The following is a 20,079-nucleotide window of genomic DNA, read 5'->3' as shown; positions in this document are numbered from 1 at the left end:
TCACTATAACATGAGGAACTGTATTAAAGGGTCGCAGCATTAGGAAGGTTGAGAACCATTGCTTTAAAGAGACAGGCTTCCTTCTGAATTTGGGTAACTCTATCTGTATACCCACTGCAGCTAACAGTAACTACATGTGCATACTGAAAAATCTAACCTTGAAAAAAATGCCTGTAGCCATCTTTTAAATGTCCTTATCAATGTAATCCAAGAACAAAAGTGTTTGGTAGAAATGATAATTCATACAGTTGGGAAAATTTAGATAACCTCATCTTGAACCTCTGAAATGTTGACAATCTTTTAGTTCCCTCTGTCTCAGGAATGTGGTGGCCACTTATAATGCAGTACTTGAGGCACAGTCATGGTCTTAAGTTTGCTATTCGGGACATCAAAACAGAAGACAACAAACTGGCAGAGAAGACTTTAATGGCAAGACACAAATGGGAATGCTGAGATCCTCATGAGATCTGGAAGTCAAAGGCTTGAAAGAATTTTCATTTAATACAAAATTTACCTGGAAAAAATTTTATCATTAGTAGCATATTTTCCATAAAAATGTTCCTTGACACCATCTATATGGTATCATGGAAAGATTTCTTCACACTCTTGTCTTTATATAACCAATATCAAACTTTCTTTCTGTTATATAAAAAAAATACTGGTAATTTTCTCTAAATTGTCTCATGTTTGGAGGTGGGGAGGGAAAGCTGAAGGGAAGAGAGACAGAAGACCCAGTTAGGAACAAAAGAGAGAAAAAGGAAAGGGAGGAAGGAAAGAAAATAAAAACAATAACACAGATGGCGAGCCATAGAAGAAAAAGGAGCTGAATTGAATGGGTGGGCCAAGCAATTGTTTAATAAGCCAGACAGCTCTTTACTAGGAAACTGTGATTCATTTTCCCAGGAAATGAAGTAGAGTAACAAGTGCATGTGAGGCTTTTCAAATTCATCAAGTTGGTAGCAGAAGATCCAGACCTCTAATCGAAGTAATTCCAATTTTAGGTAATTTAAAAGAGGAAAGCCTTCTTCTCCAACCAATGTCAACAGACTCCTAACGGGTATCTTCACAGGTGAGCTCTTTCCCTTCCATTTAGTGTAACATTCTGCTGTTGATTAATTTTTCTAATATAAAGCTCTGAGGTGTGTCAAATTTTTAAAAATACAATGGAACCTCACCGAATCATTTTTTCCTATTAGAAATAATGTAAATTAATTCACATCAGTTCCAGACCCTCAAATAATTCCATTTTAACCTTTATTATATATAGTACATGTCTATTGTACTGTTTAATCTATAAACACTAAAAACAAACGGACATGAAATGTTAATGAAAATTTAACAAAAAGGAAAGAAAATATACAGTAAAAAATGAAAATTTAATAATTATAAGCATCAACAAAAGCAAAAAGACATAAAAATATTCACAGTACAATATCCTGAGATTTTAACTGTGGTAAACCAAGTCATATTCACTCATTCTCTCCTTTGTCTGTCACCTGAGATGCGTGACTGATCATACAGATATCAGCATGAAAGGGTTGCCAGGTTAAGAAGTGAATTGTTAGAGAGGGAGATATTTGAGAAAAGAGGTTCCACTGTATATGTTTTTATTGATTTTAGAGAGAAGGGACAGGGAAAGAGACATAGATACATCGATGAGAGAGACATAGATCGACTGCCTCCTGCACGCCCCCTACTGGGGATCAAGCCCATTAAGTAACCCAGGCATGTGCCCTGACCTGGAATAGAACCAGGGAACTTTTGGTTCATGGGTCAATGCTCAACCACTGAACCATACAGGCCGGGAAGGTGTGTCATTTTTAATCAAGTTCCTGAAGCTAATCAAATTCAGCAGAGAATTCCTTATTCTGGCATTTAAGATTCCCCCTAAGCTGGCCTAACCAGCCCTTCTAATTATGTCTTGGATTAAATCTTTTCACAGGCCCCATACAAATGCTAAGCTGAACTACAACTTCCATTCCAAAGACATTCCCGGATTTCACAGCTTGTCTCATGCTAAATTTTGGGACTCAGAATTCTTCCTTTTGGAAATAACTACATATCCAAATCTTTATCTTCCTTAAAAGCCATTCAACTCAAACACACTTCTTTCATAAACCTTCAACCTACCACCCACTTAGAAATAATGTTTCTATCATCTGAAATTCCTCTTTTTGGCATTTACCATCAAAATACCTTGTGTAATAGGTTTTTTTTTTAAATTACAGATTTATTAAGATATAATTAATGCAGTGGTCTCAACCTTCTGGTCCTTTAAATACAGTTCCTCATGTTGTGACCCAACCATAAAATTATTTTCATTGCTACTTCATAACTGTAATGTTGCTACTGTTATGAATCATAATGTAAATATCTGATATGCAGGATGGTCTTAGGCGACCCCTGTGAAAGGGTTGGTCGACCGCCAAAGGGGTCGCGACCCACAGGTTGAGAACCACTGAATTAATGTAACATAAAATTTGTCTTTTTAAAGCATACAATTCAGTGGCTTTTATATATTTATGGAGGTGTATGACCATCACCAGTATCTAATTTCTGAATATTTTCATTACCCCAAAAAGAAACCTAGAACTCATAAGCAATCAGTCCCCATTCTCCACATTTTACAGCACTTGCCAATTAATCTGCCTTCTATGTCTATTGATTTGCCTATTTTGCTTATTCCCTATAAAGGGAATCATACAAGACTGTCTTCTTTCACTCAGCATAATGTTTTCACCCATATTGCATCATGTACCTGTACTTCATTCCTTTTTGTTGTCAAACAATATTCCACTGTATAAATACACCGTTTTGTTTATCTAGCCATCAGTTGATAGACATTTCCTTACACAGAGTGGAATCAATGTGTCAGATGGTAACTATATGCTTAATATATTGAGGGACTGCTATACTGTTTTCCAAAGTGACATTCCTGCCAGCAAGGCATGAGGTTCCCAATTTCTCCACCCTCTTGTCAATACTTGTTATTGCCTTTTTTTAAAAAAAAATCATTATTATAGTCATTCCAGTGAGTGTAAAGTGATATCTCACTGTGGGTTTTATTTGCATTTCTCTAATGATTACTAATTTTGAGCATTTTCCTATGTGCTTCTTGACTGTTTGTATATCTTCTTTGGAGAAATGTCTGTTCAAATTACTTGCCAAATTTTAATCTGGGTTTTCTATTTATTGTTAATTTGAAGAGCTCTCTCTATATTTTGGACACAAGTTTCTTATCAGATATATGATTTGCAAATATTTTCTCCCATTCTGTAGGTTTCTTTTCACTTGATGATGTTCTTTGAAGCACAAAACTTCTTTATTTTCATTAAGTCTTGTTTATTTTTTCTACTGTTGCTTGGTCTTTTGGTGCCATATATAAGAAATCATTGTATAATGAAGATCATGAAGATTATGCTTTCTTCAAGTCTTACAGTTTTAGCTCTTACATTTAGGTTTGTCTTCCATTTTGAGTTCATTTTTTAAAATATGTTTTTTATTGATGTGTTCAACCATTGAGCCACATCAGCTGGGTGAGTTCATTTTTGTATATGGTGCAAGGTAAAGGTTGAAAATCCCTACTTTGCATGTGGGAATCCAATTGTCCCAACCCTTTTTTGGAAAGACTCTTCTCCTCCCCTCCGCCCCCCCGAACTATCAGCAAATGACCATAAATGTAAGGGTTCATTTCTGGACTCTCAATTCTATTCTGTTGATCTATCTGACTATCCTATGAGATAGCACTACACTGTCCTGACTACTGTAGCTTTACAGTAAGTTTTGAAACTGGGAAGAGTGAGTCTTCCAACTTTATTCTTTTTTCCCCCAAGATTATTTTGGCTATTCTGGGTCCTTTGCTTTTCCATATGAATTTAGGATCAACCTGTGTGCTATAGTTATTTTTTAAAAATTACTTATCTCTCTTGTTTTTAGAGGGCAAGACACAGGTTGCACTATTTGCATTTGCCCACAGCACAGTGATTGGCTCATAAAAGATACTCAATATCATTCATTATGAAATGATATAAACACCAACACCCCAAAGCTTACCAAATTATTAATATCTAAACTCTACAGAGAAAACACAAAAAACCCCTCCAATTTACCACCATCCAGACAATTTGAAGGCCTTCCCCAACAATGTTTAAATCCTCACTATTACAAATGCACTGAGCTTCCACAACAGGATCTACATTCCTTCAATCTTACAAGAAATGCGTAAAAGCTAAAGAGCAGAGGTTGCTACTTAAAATTTTAGCACCTTCCTTAGACATCCCAGAGAAATCCAAAATCCAGGTTTCATAGGCAATCTTAACATATTCACACCAATTTAGAGAGGACAGACCCCGATTCATAATCACAAAAATTCTAAGAATTTGTCCCTTACTTGGAGAAAACGTCATCATCACCTTCCTACTTAGAAGTGTACGAAGTATGTAAAGCAGTGGTTCTCAACCCTGGCTGCACCCCATAACAAAAAAACAGAATTTCCGGAGGATGAGGCCCAGAAATCAGGATTTTAAAAAGATTCCCGGGTGATTCTAATGTGCAGCCAGGGCTGAGAACCGCTGAAGTAAAGCAATATGCTCCTTCAGTACTATTCTAAACTTGCCTGATAAGAATCGCCTGGAACTTGATTCCAAAGGTCAGGGGTAAGGCCTGAGAATCTGTATGTTTCACAGGAGCCCTAGGGGATTCTCATCAGGCAAGCATGTGAAACAAATGCTTTTAGTTACCAACCTTATTTACACCTTTCTGTTCTTTGAAACAGATGGAAGTAGTTAGCAAGCCTTTCATTCTTTCCCCATTTTGTAGGAATAGTATCACCACACCCACCTAATTTAGGCCACATCTAAATTAACATTTAACGAAAAGGCTTTACAAAATGATATTAAAGTTATTTCTCCCTTCACGTAGGAACTAAGGCTTCTTGACACTGCTCAAAATAAATTCTCTAACTTTTGGGATTGCACACAGCTTACTCTAAACTCTTATTCTATTACTAATATTTGCTGCAATCTTTCCTTAGAGGAAGTAGATATTAAACAGCTATTTAAAAAATTTAACTCTACCTATAATAAAAACAATCAACACATGACAAAAAACAAAAGAGCAAACAAAAAAATAACCCGTATTCCCATAGCATATTAACTACACTTTTCTTTTTTTTAAAATGAAATATTTAACTTCCTTTGAAATGGCCTCTTTGGAATACTGGCTTCTCAATCTCCCCACTCTGGAGTGAGAGAAAAGCTGCCTATTTCACAAACACACATGCCTCTCTATCTAGCTTTTGGAAAGTAAGAGGGATTCCTTAGGAGGGTCAAACATTGCCTGCCTAACTAAACATTTTATTCATTTTAAAAAATGTAGATTAAGTTATTTTCTCTTAATACAGAAAATAAAAAATTAAAATGGCCCATATGAAAATCTAACCAGTGGTTGCCTGGGGCTGAGAGTGGGGAATATTACCTTGGAACAGGCACAAAGGACATTTTGGGGGTGATTGGGAATGTTCTAGATCTTGTTTGTGGGGTTGGTGATTATATACGAGTGTATACACTTGTCAAAACTCATGAAAATGCACACTTAAAATGGGTGCATTTTATTGTATATAAATTATACCTCCAAAAAGGCGATGTAAAAAAAAACCAATCTTGATTAACATTTTCAAAACGGTACAGAAAAGTACAAATGGAAGTATAGGTCTCAATTGCCCCCAACCCCTCTTCCCAAAAATAATCAACAACATCAGTTTCCTGTGTAGCCTTCTAGGAAAAAAAATATTTTGTGTCTAAAACTACTCTACAATATGTGCTACCATTTGAATATTTAAGAACCCACCTGGGAATGACAGACTTAGAAGAAATACAATTAGCTGTGGATTCTTGACTCCCTTACCTCTCAGCACCCCAGGACCACAAAGGACAAAAGCAGCTTGAACTGAAATCTCCATTGTCAGGCATCCATGAGGCACTTGGTGATATCTGCATTGGGCTAACAGGGCCTTATAAACAGGACATGCTCTTCTCACCAGGATAAGTAAAAACACCGCAGAAAGGAAAAAGCATCAGAGCAGGGACTTTAAATGCTGGTTCGGCCTCACTTCCATGCTGTTCTGAGCAGGATGGGGGTGGATCGGCCTGAATTTAACACACACACCTGTGTGCATGTAATTAGCATCCAAAGGCTCACAAGCAGGAACACCTGCTTGGGATAGGGGGAGGGGACGAGGGAGGGCAGGGGTAGCATTGGTGGGAGCACACAACTCAAAGGCATGTTCAAAGAGCAGAATTTGGTCTGTGTTACCTCGACGAGGTAACTTTGGTACTTTGGTACTTTGTCCCATAGGATGCTACCAAAAAAAGCCATTTTTATAGACTGAAGCTGTGGTTCTCAAATACCGAAGGTCACTTCATGAATCTGGGCTGGAAAATGTGTATTGTGAAATGGCTACCAAGGTGATTCTGATACACAGCCAGATGTGGGAGCCCCTGGATCAGGCTGTCTTCCACTTAATGCCTTAAGACGTTAAATTAATTCTATACCCAGATCCACTCATATTGCCTCCAGTCTATTCTCCATGCAGCACCCAAACCTTATCATGACTTACTTTATATTTTCTCAATGGCTTTCTGTTGCCCCTGGGTTGAAGGTTCAAACCTTTAAAATGGCCTATGAGATCCTGCCTGCCTCTCCTCCTCCACTGCCCCCCCCCCCCCCCCCCCGCCAACTCTCTCTTTTACAGATACACTGGCCACCTTTTGGAGTTTCCAAATCACTGAGCACCCTTCTCACCCATCTTCTCTGCCTCTCCTATGCCTCCCAGAAAGTGCTTATTCCTCTCCCTTTTTCCTTCCACATAAACAACTGCTCCCTCCTAACTGTGGCAGGAAGGCATGCCTAGAATAATGTGGAAAACGATGGTCTGGGGGAGGAAGGGGAGCACTGACATTTATTAAGTGCCATTCCTATGTCTAGTGCTCTTGGGTGTTTTCCTATGCTCCTCACTACTATCCAGTGCCCTCCCCCACATTCCAGGTAAGAAATCAAGGTTCAGTGAGGTGGAATGGCTTGCCCAAGGTTCTACAACTACCAAGTAGCAAAGCCAGGATACTCAGTTCTGTTATTTCTGGCTCCAAAGTCTGGGAGATGAAAGCCAGGAGGGGTTAAAGAAAGAAAGGAGAGAAAAAAAGAGAAGGCCAGAGAAATTTAAAAACAACCACCAATAAAGCACACAAAAAAACACCCAGAACGAAAAACTCAGCATCTAGATGGCCACTACCAGAGCCTGGGAGGATTAAGTTATCTTCAGTGGATTATGCCCAGCTGGATACAAAACAAACAGATCAGGAATAGAAGGGGTCCCTTCCATGCTGCTGTTTGCACCTCAGCTGAGTAAAATCAACTGGAGCTCCAAGCCTGCCTCTCCTTGATGGGAAGTGAAGATCCAAGGCCCAGAAACAGCCATTCTGAGAAGGCACAGTTGCAACCACAACTGGAACCTACTGCTTTAATTCACACAAGTTTCTAGCAGGCTTGGCAATATTTCCTGAGCTTGGAGTTTGCATAAATAAAAACGGACTCCAAACCCCAGATCGCTGTTGGATGTTGAAAAGAGTCTTAGTCAAATTCAATGCCAAAATGGAGAGTTTAGCTACTGCAAAACCCCACACACACCACAGTGGCCTTTGTTTCGGACAACAGCTTCAGCTACTACTACTGGCCCACCTCTCATCTAACTGGAGTCTCCATGGGGCAGAAGTAAGCTGGAAATGAGCCAGTGTCATCATTAGAAAAGTTCTGCATAATGGAACTAATCCTACCAACTGTTCCCTACTCACTCACTGCTTCCAGAGTTTTATGAGATTATTTGTAATTTAATTTTTAGGAGAGTAGATAAGCTCCCACTTTACCATTTTAATTAAAAGTGAAAGAGAAAGATAAAACCAACATCTACAAATGTCTCTTATGTGCTCAGAACTGTGCTAGTGCTTAGTAAATGTCATATAATTTATTCTGTACATGAATCCCAAGAGTTTATTATATTACTAGAGGCTGGGTGCATGACATTCATGCACTCGGGGACAGGAGGGGTGTTGTACCTCAGCCCAGCCTGTGCCCTTTCGCAGTCCAGGAGCTCTCAGGGGATGTCTGACTGACGGCTTAGGCCAGCTCCCTGCAGTTGGACATCCTTAGTGCTGCTGAGGAGGCTGGAGAGGCTCCCACCACCACCACTGTGCTCGCCAGCTGTCAGCCCAGCTTGTGGCTGAGCAGCGCTTCATAGCAACTGGTCTTTCCGCCGTTCAGTCGATTTGCATATTACCCTTTTATTACATAGGAATATCCCCATTTTACTGATGTAAGATATGAAGTTCAGCGAGGTCACACAAATACAAGTGGCAAGAGCTGCTTCAAATCCTTTTGTAAAATGAGCTAATGAATGAATGGGTGAAAATAAAATTAAGAGGCAAAGTTGGGATTCTAATCAGATCTGAATGACCATACATAGCCTTCTGACTGGCTTGCATGTGGGACCTCTCAAACAGGACAGCCTCATCAGGGAGCAGAACTCCTGGGGCATAAGTAACATCTTTCAACTGATAAAGTTATACCCAAGTTCTCTTGGGATGAGATGCTACCTGGGATGCTTCTGAACTCTGACACTATCTGTATTTTATCCTCTCCTTTGTGTACCAAGGAAAGGGAATCCCCCTCTCTTATTCTAGGGTCTCACACAGGAAGCCCAGATATTGCTGGTCTTGTACCCACATCCTCATTCAGGTGCCACCCCACTGGAACAGATTCCACCACATCCAAATGGGTACATCTAACACCTCAGATGACTCCAAAAGTAAATGGAACTAAATGCTGGGTGATCCTGTGCCAATTACTTAATCTCTCTGAACTGAGTGGTGCTTGGCACAGAGTCAGTGTTTGGGGATTATTTGTAGAAGGGATTGAATGGAGGGAGGGAGGATGAGTAGGTTATAAACTACAACAGCTGATATGGTGAAACAGCAGACATTTGGACTGTTCACTTTTCTTGCCATTTCCAGTTATCAATCTGAGGGGTACAGAACCAGAAGAGGGAGGAGATTCCTTTTATTGGGCTATAACTCAGGAAATACACTCTTATCACTTATGTTTTTAACCTTCTTTCTCAGTAGGCAGTCTGCCCATATACCTAAACACACACTGAGAAAAGCATTTCTTGAGCACAGTAAAGAGACCTTATTAAAAGATAAAGGCCTGAGGATTTGTGGGGCACAGCCTCTGCAGAGAGGTCAAATAACTAGTCCAAGGCCTGGCTAGAGAGACCAAGCTCTATCTCAGCATTTGCCTCCTTAGAGATTTCCCAGGCCAGGTCCCTCCCAGGGTCCTGTCCTAGTTTGAGCTTTGTTCTACTTTTCTGAAAGTAACTAAAAGCAAGAATTCAAGAGCCTGAGAGAATCATGGGGTTGGCAAGTCCAAACCCCAAGGAAGAACATACACATTCAGGGTCTTTATTCATCAGTACTTGAGAACCAAGAGTGCATTCACCCAAAGACAAAAGACGTGCACTGCCTAGTCCACAAACGGGATAAGACCAGGACTGCAATATTAATGACCAGGGTGTCTGAATGGCTGTTGCACTGCTACCTTGTTATTCATTCATTAATGGATGTCCAGCCAAATGATCAGCAGCTTCATAAGGGGCTAATTTCTGTCACATTCAGAATCTCTCGCCAGCATGCAAATCAACTTCCTGGAGGTATCAGGAATGGCTTATCCATTTTATAGCTCCTGAACTGTGCCTCTCACCAAAGAACTAAGAAAAAGAGTCTGGCCTCATAGTACTCAGCCACCACCCCAAGAGCCAGGAAAAGACCTTTTTTTAAAAAATAAAATATCCCACTTGACGGGCCACAGAGGGAATAATACTATGCTACAATCTACAATAAAAAGTTCTCTCTAGAAAAGAATTCAGATTCCAAAGAGTATATACTATATGATTTCACTTATAGAAAGTCCAAAATTAGACAAAAGTCTCCCATGGTGTGGAGTTAAGAGATGCTTGCCTCTGTGTAGGAAGGAGGCACTAATAAGAAGAAGCACAAGGGGGGCTTTGGGAATGCCTGATAACCTTTTATTTTTATCTGTCTGCTGGGTGCGTGAGTGTGTTTGCTTTATAATAAAGCTGTAAACGTAAGGATTTGTGTGATTCTCTATGCCTTTTATACATCAATAAAATGACAAATTAAAAAATCACTCTTTGTAGACAGAAAGTGGCTTATACTTACTGCTGCCTGCTTACAGAATCCCATTCATGTATACTGTGCCAAAGACTTTAAAAAAGAACAAACCCATAAGCCTATTTTCTCACCTTCAAATGGTTTTTTCACGGTTTTCAAGTTGAGTAAGAGGGGCTTCCCCCCCTCCCGCCCCTCCCCCCCCACCCCAGGTTGACTCTCACTGAATTTCAGGGCCTAATCAAGCCTCTTTTTGCACTTGGTCAATCTTTGGATGGGCTAAATTCTGGCTATGGTCCCACAGAGAGATCAACAAAGTAATCTTTAAGCCTCCCAGGTCAGGGCGGAGGAGAGCAGAGGCACAATGAGTGCAGGCTACTTAGGCATCTTCCCCCAGATTACACAATGAGTTTCTGGTGGGGGGCCCTGTGATGCTCTGTCCAAGGACTATCACTTTCCTACTACAGCTCCTTCCACAGGGTCAACTGATAAACACTCTCCTTTGGGAATTGAGGAAAATGAGCCCAGGAAACATCGCTGGTCACTCTCTGTATAAAGCACAGGAAGCGGCTGACAGGATTCCTCTCCGGCAGGAAACCATTCGCCTCGGAGAGCCAGGAAGAGGATGAGGGAAATGCTGAGTTTGCAACAGGGCATTGTAACACAGCCCCGTGCTTTTGTGGAAAGGATGTTCTCCTAACCCAAACACAGCTGCGTAAATGGACTCCACTTAAAAACACACACAAAGGAAATGTAAAGCCTATAAATAGGGAACACACAACCCTGCTTAATAATTTTCAAGTTCTTTCTCCACTTTCTTTTTTAGAAGGTAGCTAAAAATAAAGGCTCAAGATTTGAAATAATGTAAACAAGTAATATCTCTCTCTCTCTCTCTCTCTCTCTCTCTCTCTCTCTCTCTCTCTCACACACACACACACACACACACACACACACACACACACACTGGGCTTTCCCCATATATGGCTGCGTTATTCTTTAGCCTTTGAAAAGGCCAAATGAAGAGATGACCAACAACCAAAATAATCCTGCAGACATTTGAAAATCAAGAGAAAGAACTAGAAGAGTTGATGATTGACAAACAATTGCAAGGCTCAATGGGAGTAAATAACACTGAGAGGGATTAGTTGCCATAGTACTTTAAAAACATGGGCACATGCATTTTGACACTGGACCCCTTCTATAAAGGGACTATTTTGCCCTCTGGCCTCAGCACTGAGAAAACTACAACTGTGGTAATTTAACATAAAGGACTTAAAGAAGGAAACCAGTGCAGGGGCATGACTGAAAATTTAATTAAGGCCCCTTTCAGTATGCAATCTGTAACGGAGATGAGGGCACATCTCAAGGTCAGAAGAAAGAGAAGGAGACATGAAAAAGAGGAGAGCGTGGGGATTCGAATGAGAGGACAGTGTGAGGAGCAGAAGTTGGCTCTGGAAGACCGCTTCCTCATGATATTGGTGTCTGTTGGGTCCTATGGAAATGTTTCCGTAGAAAAGATTAACACATTCATGTCAAATAAATGCCACCTTTGTGAGGCAGGGTGGAGAGGTCACATTGCACAGTGTCTTATGGTTTACAACAAAGCCTTGTTATAGACAATCCTGGACACAAGGTAAAGCACCTGCTTTTACTGATATGAAAACTGAGGCTCAGGGATGGTTAGGAAACTAACTCAGGTCTATAGCGGGTGACTTCATGCAAGAGGGCTGCAGTAGTGATTTGAAGCTACCTCTTCCAATGTGCAGGTCAGGGCTCTTTCCACTCACAAAATCTCTGAAAGAGCACTGGTCAGAGTGCCAAGTTTAGGTCTGTTTTGCAGCTTGTCCACTACCTCACTCTATGACTGTGGACAAGTAATTTTCCCTCTCCTATTCTCATCTTTAACTGGAACATGATAGGTCTGTCCCAGATGAGAGGAGGTGAGCAGAGGGGACGCAGCGAGAGAGATAGATCCTGCTCCCTGCACAGATCTGTGAGTCTGTCCTCGAAAATTATCAGACAAGACTCTCAGACACTATCACCGCTTCATGCACAAAGACAGCCTGCCTGTTATAAACTGACTGCACACATGAAACCTAGAGAAATGATTTTCAAAACTTAAGACTAGAAAATCTCTTCATTCCTCCAAACATAGAATAAGAGGACCACTGAAAAGGCAAGATGAATTCTAAATTTTCATTCCACTACTTTTTTTTCTTTTTTGCTCTCAGTGGACCTTTCTTAGGATGCTTCAGATTCTTTTCCTGAAAATACAACTCACTTTTTGTTGATGCTGCACATTTCCTAAACATGCCTATAAAAGCTTTGTATTTGGCTAGGGCGTTAATAATAATAATAAACAACAGCAACAAACATAGCAGGCATATTTATTGAGGGGCTATGACAGGCACTCACTGTTGCCGAGCCCTTTCTATGTATCATCCTTTATCTCTACAATGAGGTAGATACTACTGTCTCCATTTTATAGATAAGAAAACTAAGGCTCACAGAAGTTTAGTGGCTTGACCAAGGAAGACCATCTTAATAACTGCAGGGCTATTATTTAAACCTCTGTCTGGCTGATTCCAAACCCGTTCTTTCTTTTTCTCCTCTATTATGAGACTGCTAGTCAACATGCTAAATGCATCTAAACTCTGGTAATGCTGCTTGTTCATGATTTCATTTTGTCACCATCTGCAGAATGGGATACTTTCCTAGTGGTCATAAAGCACTCTCGCTGAAATCCCAGAGAGGCTGGAGGGTAAGTAGGGTGAAGAACAGATGGATTGGGCTGATGACATGTAAAGTGACCTAAATACTTTCCCCCTGGGATCAGGTCCAGAATTGTGATTTCATTTCCAAATCACTAACCTGGTGAGGGACAAGCCCAAGAGAGGTTGGAGGCTCGTTCATGCGGTCGTCACTGCTGCTGGCAATGGCGTAGCCCCTGAGAAAAGGAAATGATTAGAGCAGCTCATTTAATAAAGGTTTATGTTTAACACATGTGAGGGTGATCTGGAGGCAGTCCATGTAAGATTTGTAAGGATAACCAAAAGCCCCTTGCTAGGCAGCATAGAACTGATTTCCCTTGCAGGGAAGGCAGAACAGTACTAAAAAATGCTTGAGTTTTGGAATCAGAAAGACCAGAAGTTTGTTTAACTTCTCTGTGTTTCAGGTCTATCAACTATAAAACAGGAATAATATGGTTGTGAGAAATAAATGAGAAATAAGTTAGATAAATTGCTGAGCACAATCTTTGGTTACGATATCTTGCTTATTCTGAGACAGTCTTATAAAACACCACAGCACATTTTCATATTGGAATTTGAAATGAAAAACTTTCCAACCATAACTTCTTGAGCTGATGTAAATGCTACCAAAATGAAGGAAGGAGAAAGAAGAGTGAGGAACTAATTGGGCAGAAGAATGAGTACATTCCTTCCTGAACAGTGATGTGTTTGCTTACAGCACAGAAGACATGCGATACAGGACCTGGTTTCAGCCCACAACCAGTGAAAACACGGCACACAGAGGGGTCAGTGTCAGGAAATCCTAGAACAGGGGTGGCAAACTTTTTGACTCGAGGGCCACAATGGGTTCTTAAACTGGACTGGAGGGCCGGAACAAAAGCATGGATGGAGTGTTTGTGTGAACTAATATAAACTCAAAGTAAACATCATTACATAAAAGGGTGCGGTCTTTTTTTTTTAGTTTTATTCATTTCAAACGGGCGGATCCGGCCGGCGGGCCGTGGTTTGCCCACGGCTGTCCTAGAATCAGCTCTCCGAGATTTTCTCCCAGATACTTCCTGTCAGGACGCCACTTCTTTCTCTTTAAAATTAATTTTTAAAATTAATTCAATTTTGCCTCACTTTTATTACAAGATGAATTAATTCTATTGTTAAGTCATAAAGTAAGATCTTTTCCTTGCTTGGAGAAGGTAGAGGTCCAGATTACAATTGTGCTAATTTTTGTATCTTTAATATAAAATATATACAATGTGTTAAACTTATTGACTAAAAGGCCCAAGGTCAAACTGAAACAAAGAATACCAACCCACTCATCTATTTCCTCTTATATGTACACCTAGAGAGCTACCAAGGTATGGAAGAATTGCAGCGCCAAGATCTGCCAGAGGAGAGAAGCCCATAGAAGTAAACCAAGTATTTGCAAGAGAAGCTTTTTTCCATAAAGTGACTGCCAAGGTCAAAAAAGGTTGGTAGGCAAGCATCATAAGCTGAACAGAGATACTGACAGACTCATGGGGCTAGAGGGAAAACTACAGTTTGAGGTCTGCCAAAAAGGAGGAACCATGGAAAATGTCCTGAGCTTTGAGCTGGGGCTATATCCTCAGAGCAAAGGTGAACCAGAAATAGACAAATCCTAATTATATTTAGGAATTCTAGGACTGATAATCCACTTGGCCTAGCAGTTTGCCAGAAGGAAATGTAAATCACATAATCTCTAGAAATGTTCATATATGGTATAATGTCCAGTACTCAAGCAAAAATAACCAAGCAGCCCGGCTGGTGTGGCTCAGTAGTTGAGCATCGACTCATGTACCAGGAAGTCACTGGTTCGATTCCCGATCAGGGCACATGCCCAGGTTGCAGCTCGATCCCTGGTAGAATGCGTGTAGGAGGCAGCTGATTGATGTTTCTATCTCTCTCCCTCTCCCTTCCTCTCTCTGTAAAAAAATAAAAATAAACAAATAACCAACCAGATTCAAGGAAGTGGGACATTTAAATACTAATTGGACATGTGACGTTATTAAGAAATTGCCTTTAAATTTTTATATGTAAAAACAGTGACATAGCCCTAGTCGGTTTGGTTCAGTGGATAGAGCATCAGCCTGTGGACTGAAGGGTCTCAGGTTCAATTCCGGTCAAGGGCACATGCCTTGGTTGCGGGCTCGAACCCCAGTAGGGGCATGCAGGAAGCAGCTGATCAATGATTCTGTCATCATTGATGTTTCAATCTCTTTCTCCCTTCCTCTCTGAAATCAGTAAAAATATATTTTAAAAAATAAAATAAGATAAAAACAGTGACATATATACTGAAACGATACATTTTTCTGAATAAAATGCTATGTCTTGGATTTGATTTAAAATAAACCAGTCAGAGGAGGAGAAAACATGGAGAGCAGCACAGGTAAATAATGACTGGCCATGTGTTCGTAATTATTGAAGCTGGGTGGTGTATACTAGGGGTTTATTATTTATGTATATACTTTCATATGTTTGAATTTTCTATAATAAAAAGGTTTTCTTAAACACACACACACACACACACACACACACACACACTCTAGAACACTGGGTTTATGAGGAGACAATATATAACCAAAAGCCAAAGAAAACAATAGACAATAGGAAAAAACCCTTAGGAGATCCAGATAAGAGAGACATCTGATAAGAACTTAAAAGAAAAACATAGTTAAATGTTATCAAGGAATGAAAAAGACCAATATCACAACTTTAGCAGAGAACAGGAAATGTGTAAAATAAGATAAAGTTGAAATTCTGGAAATAAAACATTTAATAATGAAATTAAAACCCAGTGGATGGTTTTAACATACATTAGAAACAGAAAAAAAGTGAGTTAGTAAATTGGAAGATAAGCCAGACCAAAGCAAAGAAAGACAAAGTGATGGAAAATACAGAAAAGAGCATAGATGATTCTAACTGACATGCCATTGGAGACTCAAAAGGAAAGCAGCATGAGAGAAGGGGCAGAAGAATATTTTAACAGATAATGACTGAGAATTTTCCACAACAGATGAAAAACATCAAGACATGGATTCAAGAAGCAATAGAAAACACAATCAGAATAAATACAGTAGGTAAATCATAGTCCAACTTCTGAAATCCAACAATAATGAGAAAAGCTTAAGAACAACTGGGGGGAGGGGAAGAGGAAGAAAAACAAATTGTATCAAAGGATCAGCAACAGGATAAACTCCTAATTCTGCAACAAAGAAAAAGGTAATCAGAGACAATAGGATATACTTTCCACGTGTTGGATTCCAATCTAGAATTCTATACACAGTAAAAATATATTTCAAACTTAAAGATAAAACAAAGACATTTTCAGATAAACAAAAACAAATTTATTTGTCACTAGCATTTGTAAAGGATAATAAAAGGTATTCTTCAGGAAGAAGGAAAATGCCCTTGGCTGGAAGCTTAAAGTCAGAGAAAGAAATTAAAAGCAACAAAAAGGAAAATGTTAGTACAACAATACCAACAATATAACAATAATAACATCTTCTGGGGGTTAAAATATATACAGAATTTTTAAAAAATGAGTGTGCAGACACTGCTGGTTACCTAACCAACATCCATTCTCCACTTCTGTCTTTTTTTTTTTAATTTCTTTATTGATTAAGTTATTACATATGTGTCCTTATCCCCACATCTCCACTTCTGTCTTATCACAGTTCTATTCAGAGAGGCAATGTGCCCAGCCAAGGTAACTGTCAGAGTTCCTTGTAGCTAAGAGTGAAAGGTCATGTGATACTGAAGTTAGAATCAATGGATAAGTCTTCCAGGAAAGGTCTTTAAAAGATGGGTAAGCCTCAGGTGGGCACAACTTTTATCTTTTGTTCATTTCTTTCTTCTTCTTTTTTAAAAAATTTTTCATTTATTGATTTTAGAGTGAGAAAGGAGGGGAGAGAGAGAGCGACGAAGGGGGCGGAGAGAGAAGAGAAAAACATCAATTTGTTGTTCCACTTGTTTATGCATTCATTGGTCAATTCTTATATGTGCCCTGACGGGGGATCAAACTCGCAACCTTAGTGTATTGTGATGACACTCTAACCAACTGAGCTACCCAGCCAGTGCCTTTCTTCTTAACTATAACACAGAAGCAATATTGACGGTAGAGCAGCCATTTTTTTTTTTTTTTTTTTTGACCACAAGGTGACAAGCATAAGAAAGAAAGCAAAGAGTGGCTTAGTGAATGACAAGAAGGAACTCGAGTACCTGATAGCATAATAGAGCCTTTGTACCAGCCCTGGACTGCCTTCCTCTGAGCTTCTTGCTGCATAAGAAAAATAAAGCCCTGTTTGGCTAAGTCACTGAAGATGGATCTCTGTTATATACAGTCAAATACAATTTCTATCTTATGTGATATATATGTTCAGGGCTAAGGAGATAAAAGTTACTAATAAAATAAAAGCATGAAAGTCCTAAGGCCTGTACCGAAATTTTTATTCTTCTGTATAAAGAGTCACCAAAGTGAACTAGGAGAGTTTAAATTCAAAAGGATGTAGAGATGTAGCCCCAAAGATTGCATGACAAGTTCTTCCCAGCCAAAGAATCACCCCAGGTTTTTTTAAGTCTTATTTTTTTGAGAACAGAAAGAGCAACACACATCTCAGAAGAGTCAGGCTGAGAAAAGGCCAAGGAGTCACAAAAACTTTCTTTGTTTAAATACCCATCTCTAAATAGCCAACTCACCCTTCTGGATGCTGCAAAACAGAAACCATCAATTCCACTGCCAGGGCTCCTGCAATCATGGCCAGTCCTGGACGACTCACAGTGCACTGCTGATCCAAGGTCCGGTCTCTGGTTGACTACAGAGAGAGACAATCATTGACATGTGCTAAAAGGTCTATTCCACTCAACTCTGGCTGGCTGAAGCATGAAACTCCTCCATGATAAAGTTATACAACATAACCACATGCTCACTGTTGGCAAAGAACATTCAGCCTCAAATAATATGATTTCTTTTCTTTTTTTAATATTTTAAAAAATATTTTTATTGATTTCAAAGAGGAAGGGAAAGGGAGACAGAGAAACATCAATAATGAGAGAGAATCATTGATTGGCTGCTTCCTGTACACTCTTCACTGGGTATGGATCCCACAACCCAAGCATATGTCCTGACTGGGAATCAAACTATGACCTCCTAGTTCATAGGTTGATGTTCAACTACTGAGCCACACTGGCCAGGCACCAGCTGAAATTGAATTTTAAATAAACAATGAATACTTTTTTAGTATGAGCAGATCTTGGGACATACTTATACTATAATATTATTCATTATTTACCTGCAATTAAAAGTTAACAGGGAATCTTTATTTTTTCTTGCTAAATCTGATCAGCTATGAGCCACAGCCCCATTCTGCAGAAGCACATGTAGCCTAAAAGACTTATTTTGGAATTACCCCATTAGGCAGTGTTCAAGCCAGAACTAAAATCTGGGTCTTACTCCCCATTTAATGCTTTCTTCAGTAAGATACACACAAGAGACAGTGCTGAGCAATGACAGGGACTGGTCCATCCTACATTTCCTTGCTGGGCTTTGCATAAAAATGGTTTGTCACTGCATTTTTATTGGTGAGCAGAGAACAGCTGTACACAGATGATGATGCCAATGAGGCTCACAGTGGGATAATGCCACCCCCTAAACTGAAGAATTCTTCTCTTTATTAAAAGACAATATTTAGCCAAAGCCGGTTTGGCTCAGCGGATAGAGCGTCAGCCTGCGGACTGAAAGGTCCCAGGTTCGATTCCGGCCAAGGGCATGTACCTGGGTTGCGGGCACTTCCCCAGTGGGGGATGTGCAGGAGGCAGCTGATCGATGTTTCTCTCTCATCGATGTTTCTAGCTCTCTATCTCTCTCCCTTCCTCTCTGTAAAAAATCAATAAAATATATTTAAAAAAATAAAATAAAAAAAAATAAAAGACAATATTTAAATAGTCATAAAAAGTCATGAGTCTCTTTAGCCTAATGGACAAGACAGTTATAGGAAATATTTGGAAACACAAAGAAATTCACTTACATCTCCGGGGGCCACCACATCATTGCAGAAATAGCAGCCAAGTTTGTAACCAGGGATGTTAGCAAAAAGCGACGAGCCCAGATCTGCGGGTGCCACAGGGTGGCTGGGACACAAGTCTCCGGCACCCTGATGCTTAGGTTTCTTCAGGCCATGTCTCATGACAACAAATGTGTCAAAGCCCAGGGCAGCATTGATGACCAGCTGTCAAGGAATAAAAGACTAGAATTAGGAGACATATATTTTAAAACGTGGCTAATTCCATATTTGGTCAACTTTTAAAATTTATTTTGTTAAGTATCTGCATATGAGTGTAATTAGATACTAGAAGATAATGTTGGTAAAAGTTACCCAACACTGAGGGCTTATTAAATCAAAAGATTTGACAGTGATTAACATAAATTTTCTCTTTTAGCTTCATTTAAAACTCCCAGCAAACATTTTCTATTTAAAGATGAGGATATTGAAAGTCAGAGAGGTTACCTCTATAATTTACTCAAGGTCACTTAGCTGGTAGAAGGTGGGTGTATAAAACCACATTTTGATATTTCCTAAACACCTTCTTTCCACAATTATGCTATGGTCTGTCATGTCTACATAGATTATTCTCATAATAGCTTTGAGATATAATTTATATACTATACAATTCACCGTTCACATAGATTTTTAAGAACAGCTTTTATTTTTACTTGTATTATGAGAATTTCTCTTAGTTGTAATTTAGCTTATTCTCCCAAATTTCTGGTTATATAAAAAGTTAGAAAAGTATAGAAAAACCACACCAGAAAAGAAAACAGAAACAATCTTACAGCTAAAAGAGTTACTATAATAACTTGGGGGATTTCTTCCTATTATTTTTCCTTTTATCTCCCATTCTCTTTTTCTCCCTTCCTCCCTTCTTCATGCTTTCTCCCTCCTTATAAACAGACATAGATATAAACATTTATATATAAGCATAATTGATATAAAATATATATAGTATTTTATCTTGCTTATTTAACATAACGTAGTATTTTCCATGTTATTAAAATTCATTGAAAACATAACCATGAGTGGTTG

General features: G+C 39.4%; 1 protein-coding gene across 9 annotated transcripts in view; it reads right to left on the bottom strand.

Annotated features, from left to right (window-relative positions):
- ATG7 (autophagy related 7) overlaps nt 1–20,079 on the bottom strand; it is a 252,756-nt gene that overhangs the window by 155,447 nt on the left and 77,230 nt on the right. For 5 of the 9 annotated variants that reach the window (XM_036332191.1, XM_036332189.1, XM_036332192.1 and 2 more), the window contains exons 14-16: nt 19,024–19,224; nt 17,696–17,811; nt 13,107–13,182 (exon numbers count right to left, since the gene is read on the bottom strand). In XM_036332191.1, the coding sequence (XP_036188084.1) occupies nt 13,107–13,182; nt 17,696–17,811; nt 19,024–19,224 (393 nt within the window). The remainder of the gene's footprint in view (nt 1–13,106; nt 13,183–17,695; nt 17,812–19,023; nt 19,225–20,079) is intronic. The other 4 variants (XR_004971512.1, XR_004971513.1, XR_004971514.1 and 1 more) reach the window with 1 other exon arrangement.

The sequence above is a fragment of the Myotis myotis genome, unplaced genomic scaffold, assembly GCF_014108235.1.
Source record: "Myotis myotis isolate mMyoMyo1 unplaced genomic scaffold, mMyoMyo1.p scaffold_m19_p_13, whole genome shotgun sequence".
NCBI lineage: Eukaryota > Metazoa > Chordata > Mammalia > Chiroptera > Vespertilionidae > Myotis > Myotis myotis.
The sequence above is the reverse complement of the archived record's forward strand: the minus strand, read 5'-3'. Positions and strand labels throughout refer to the sequence as shown.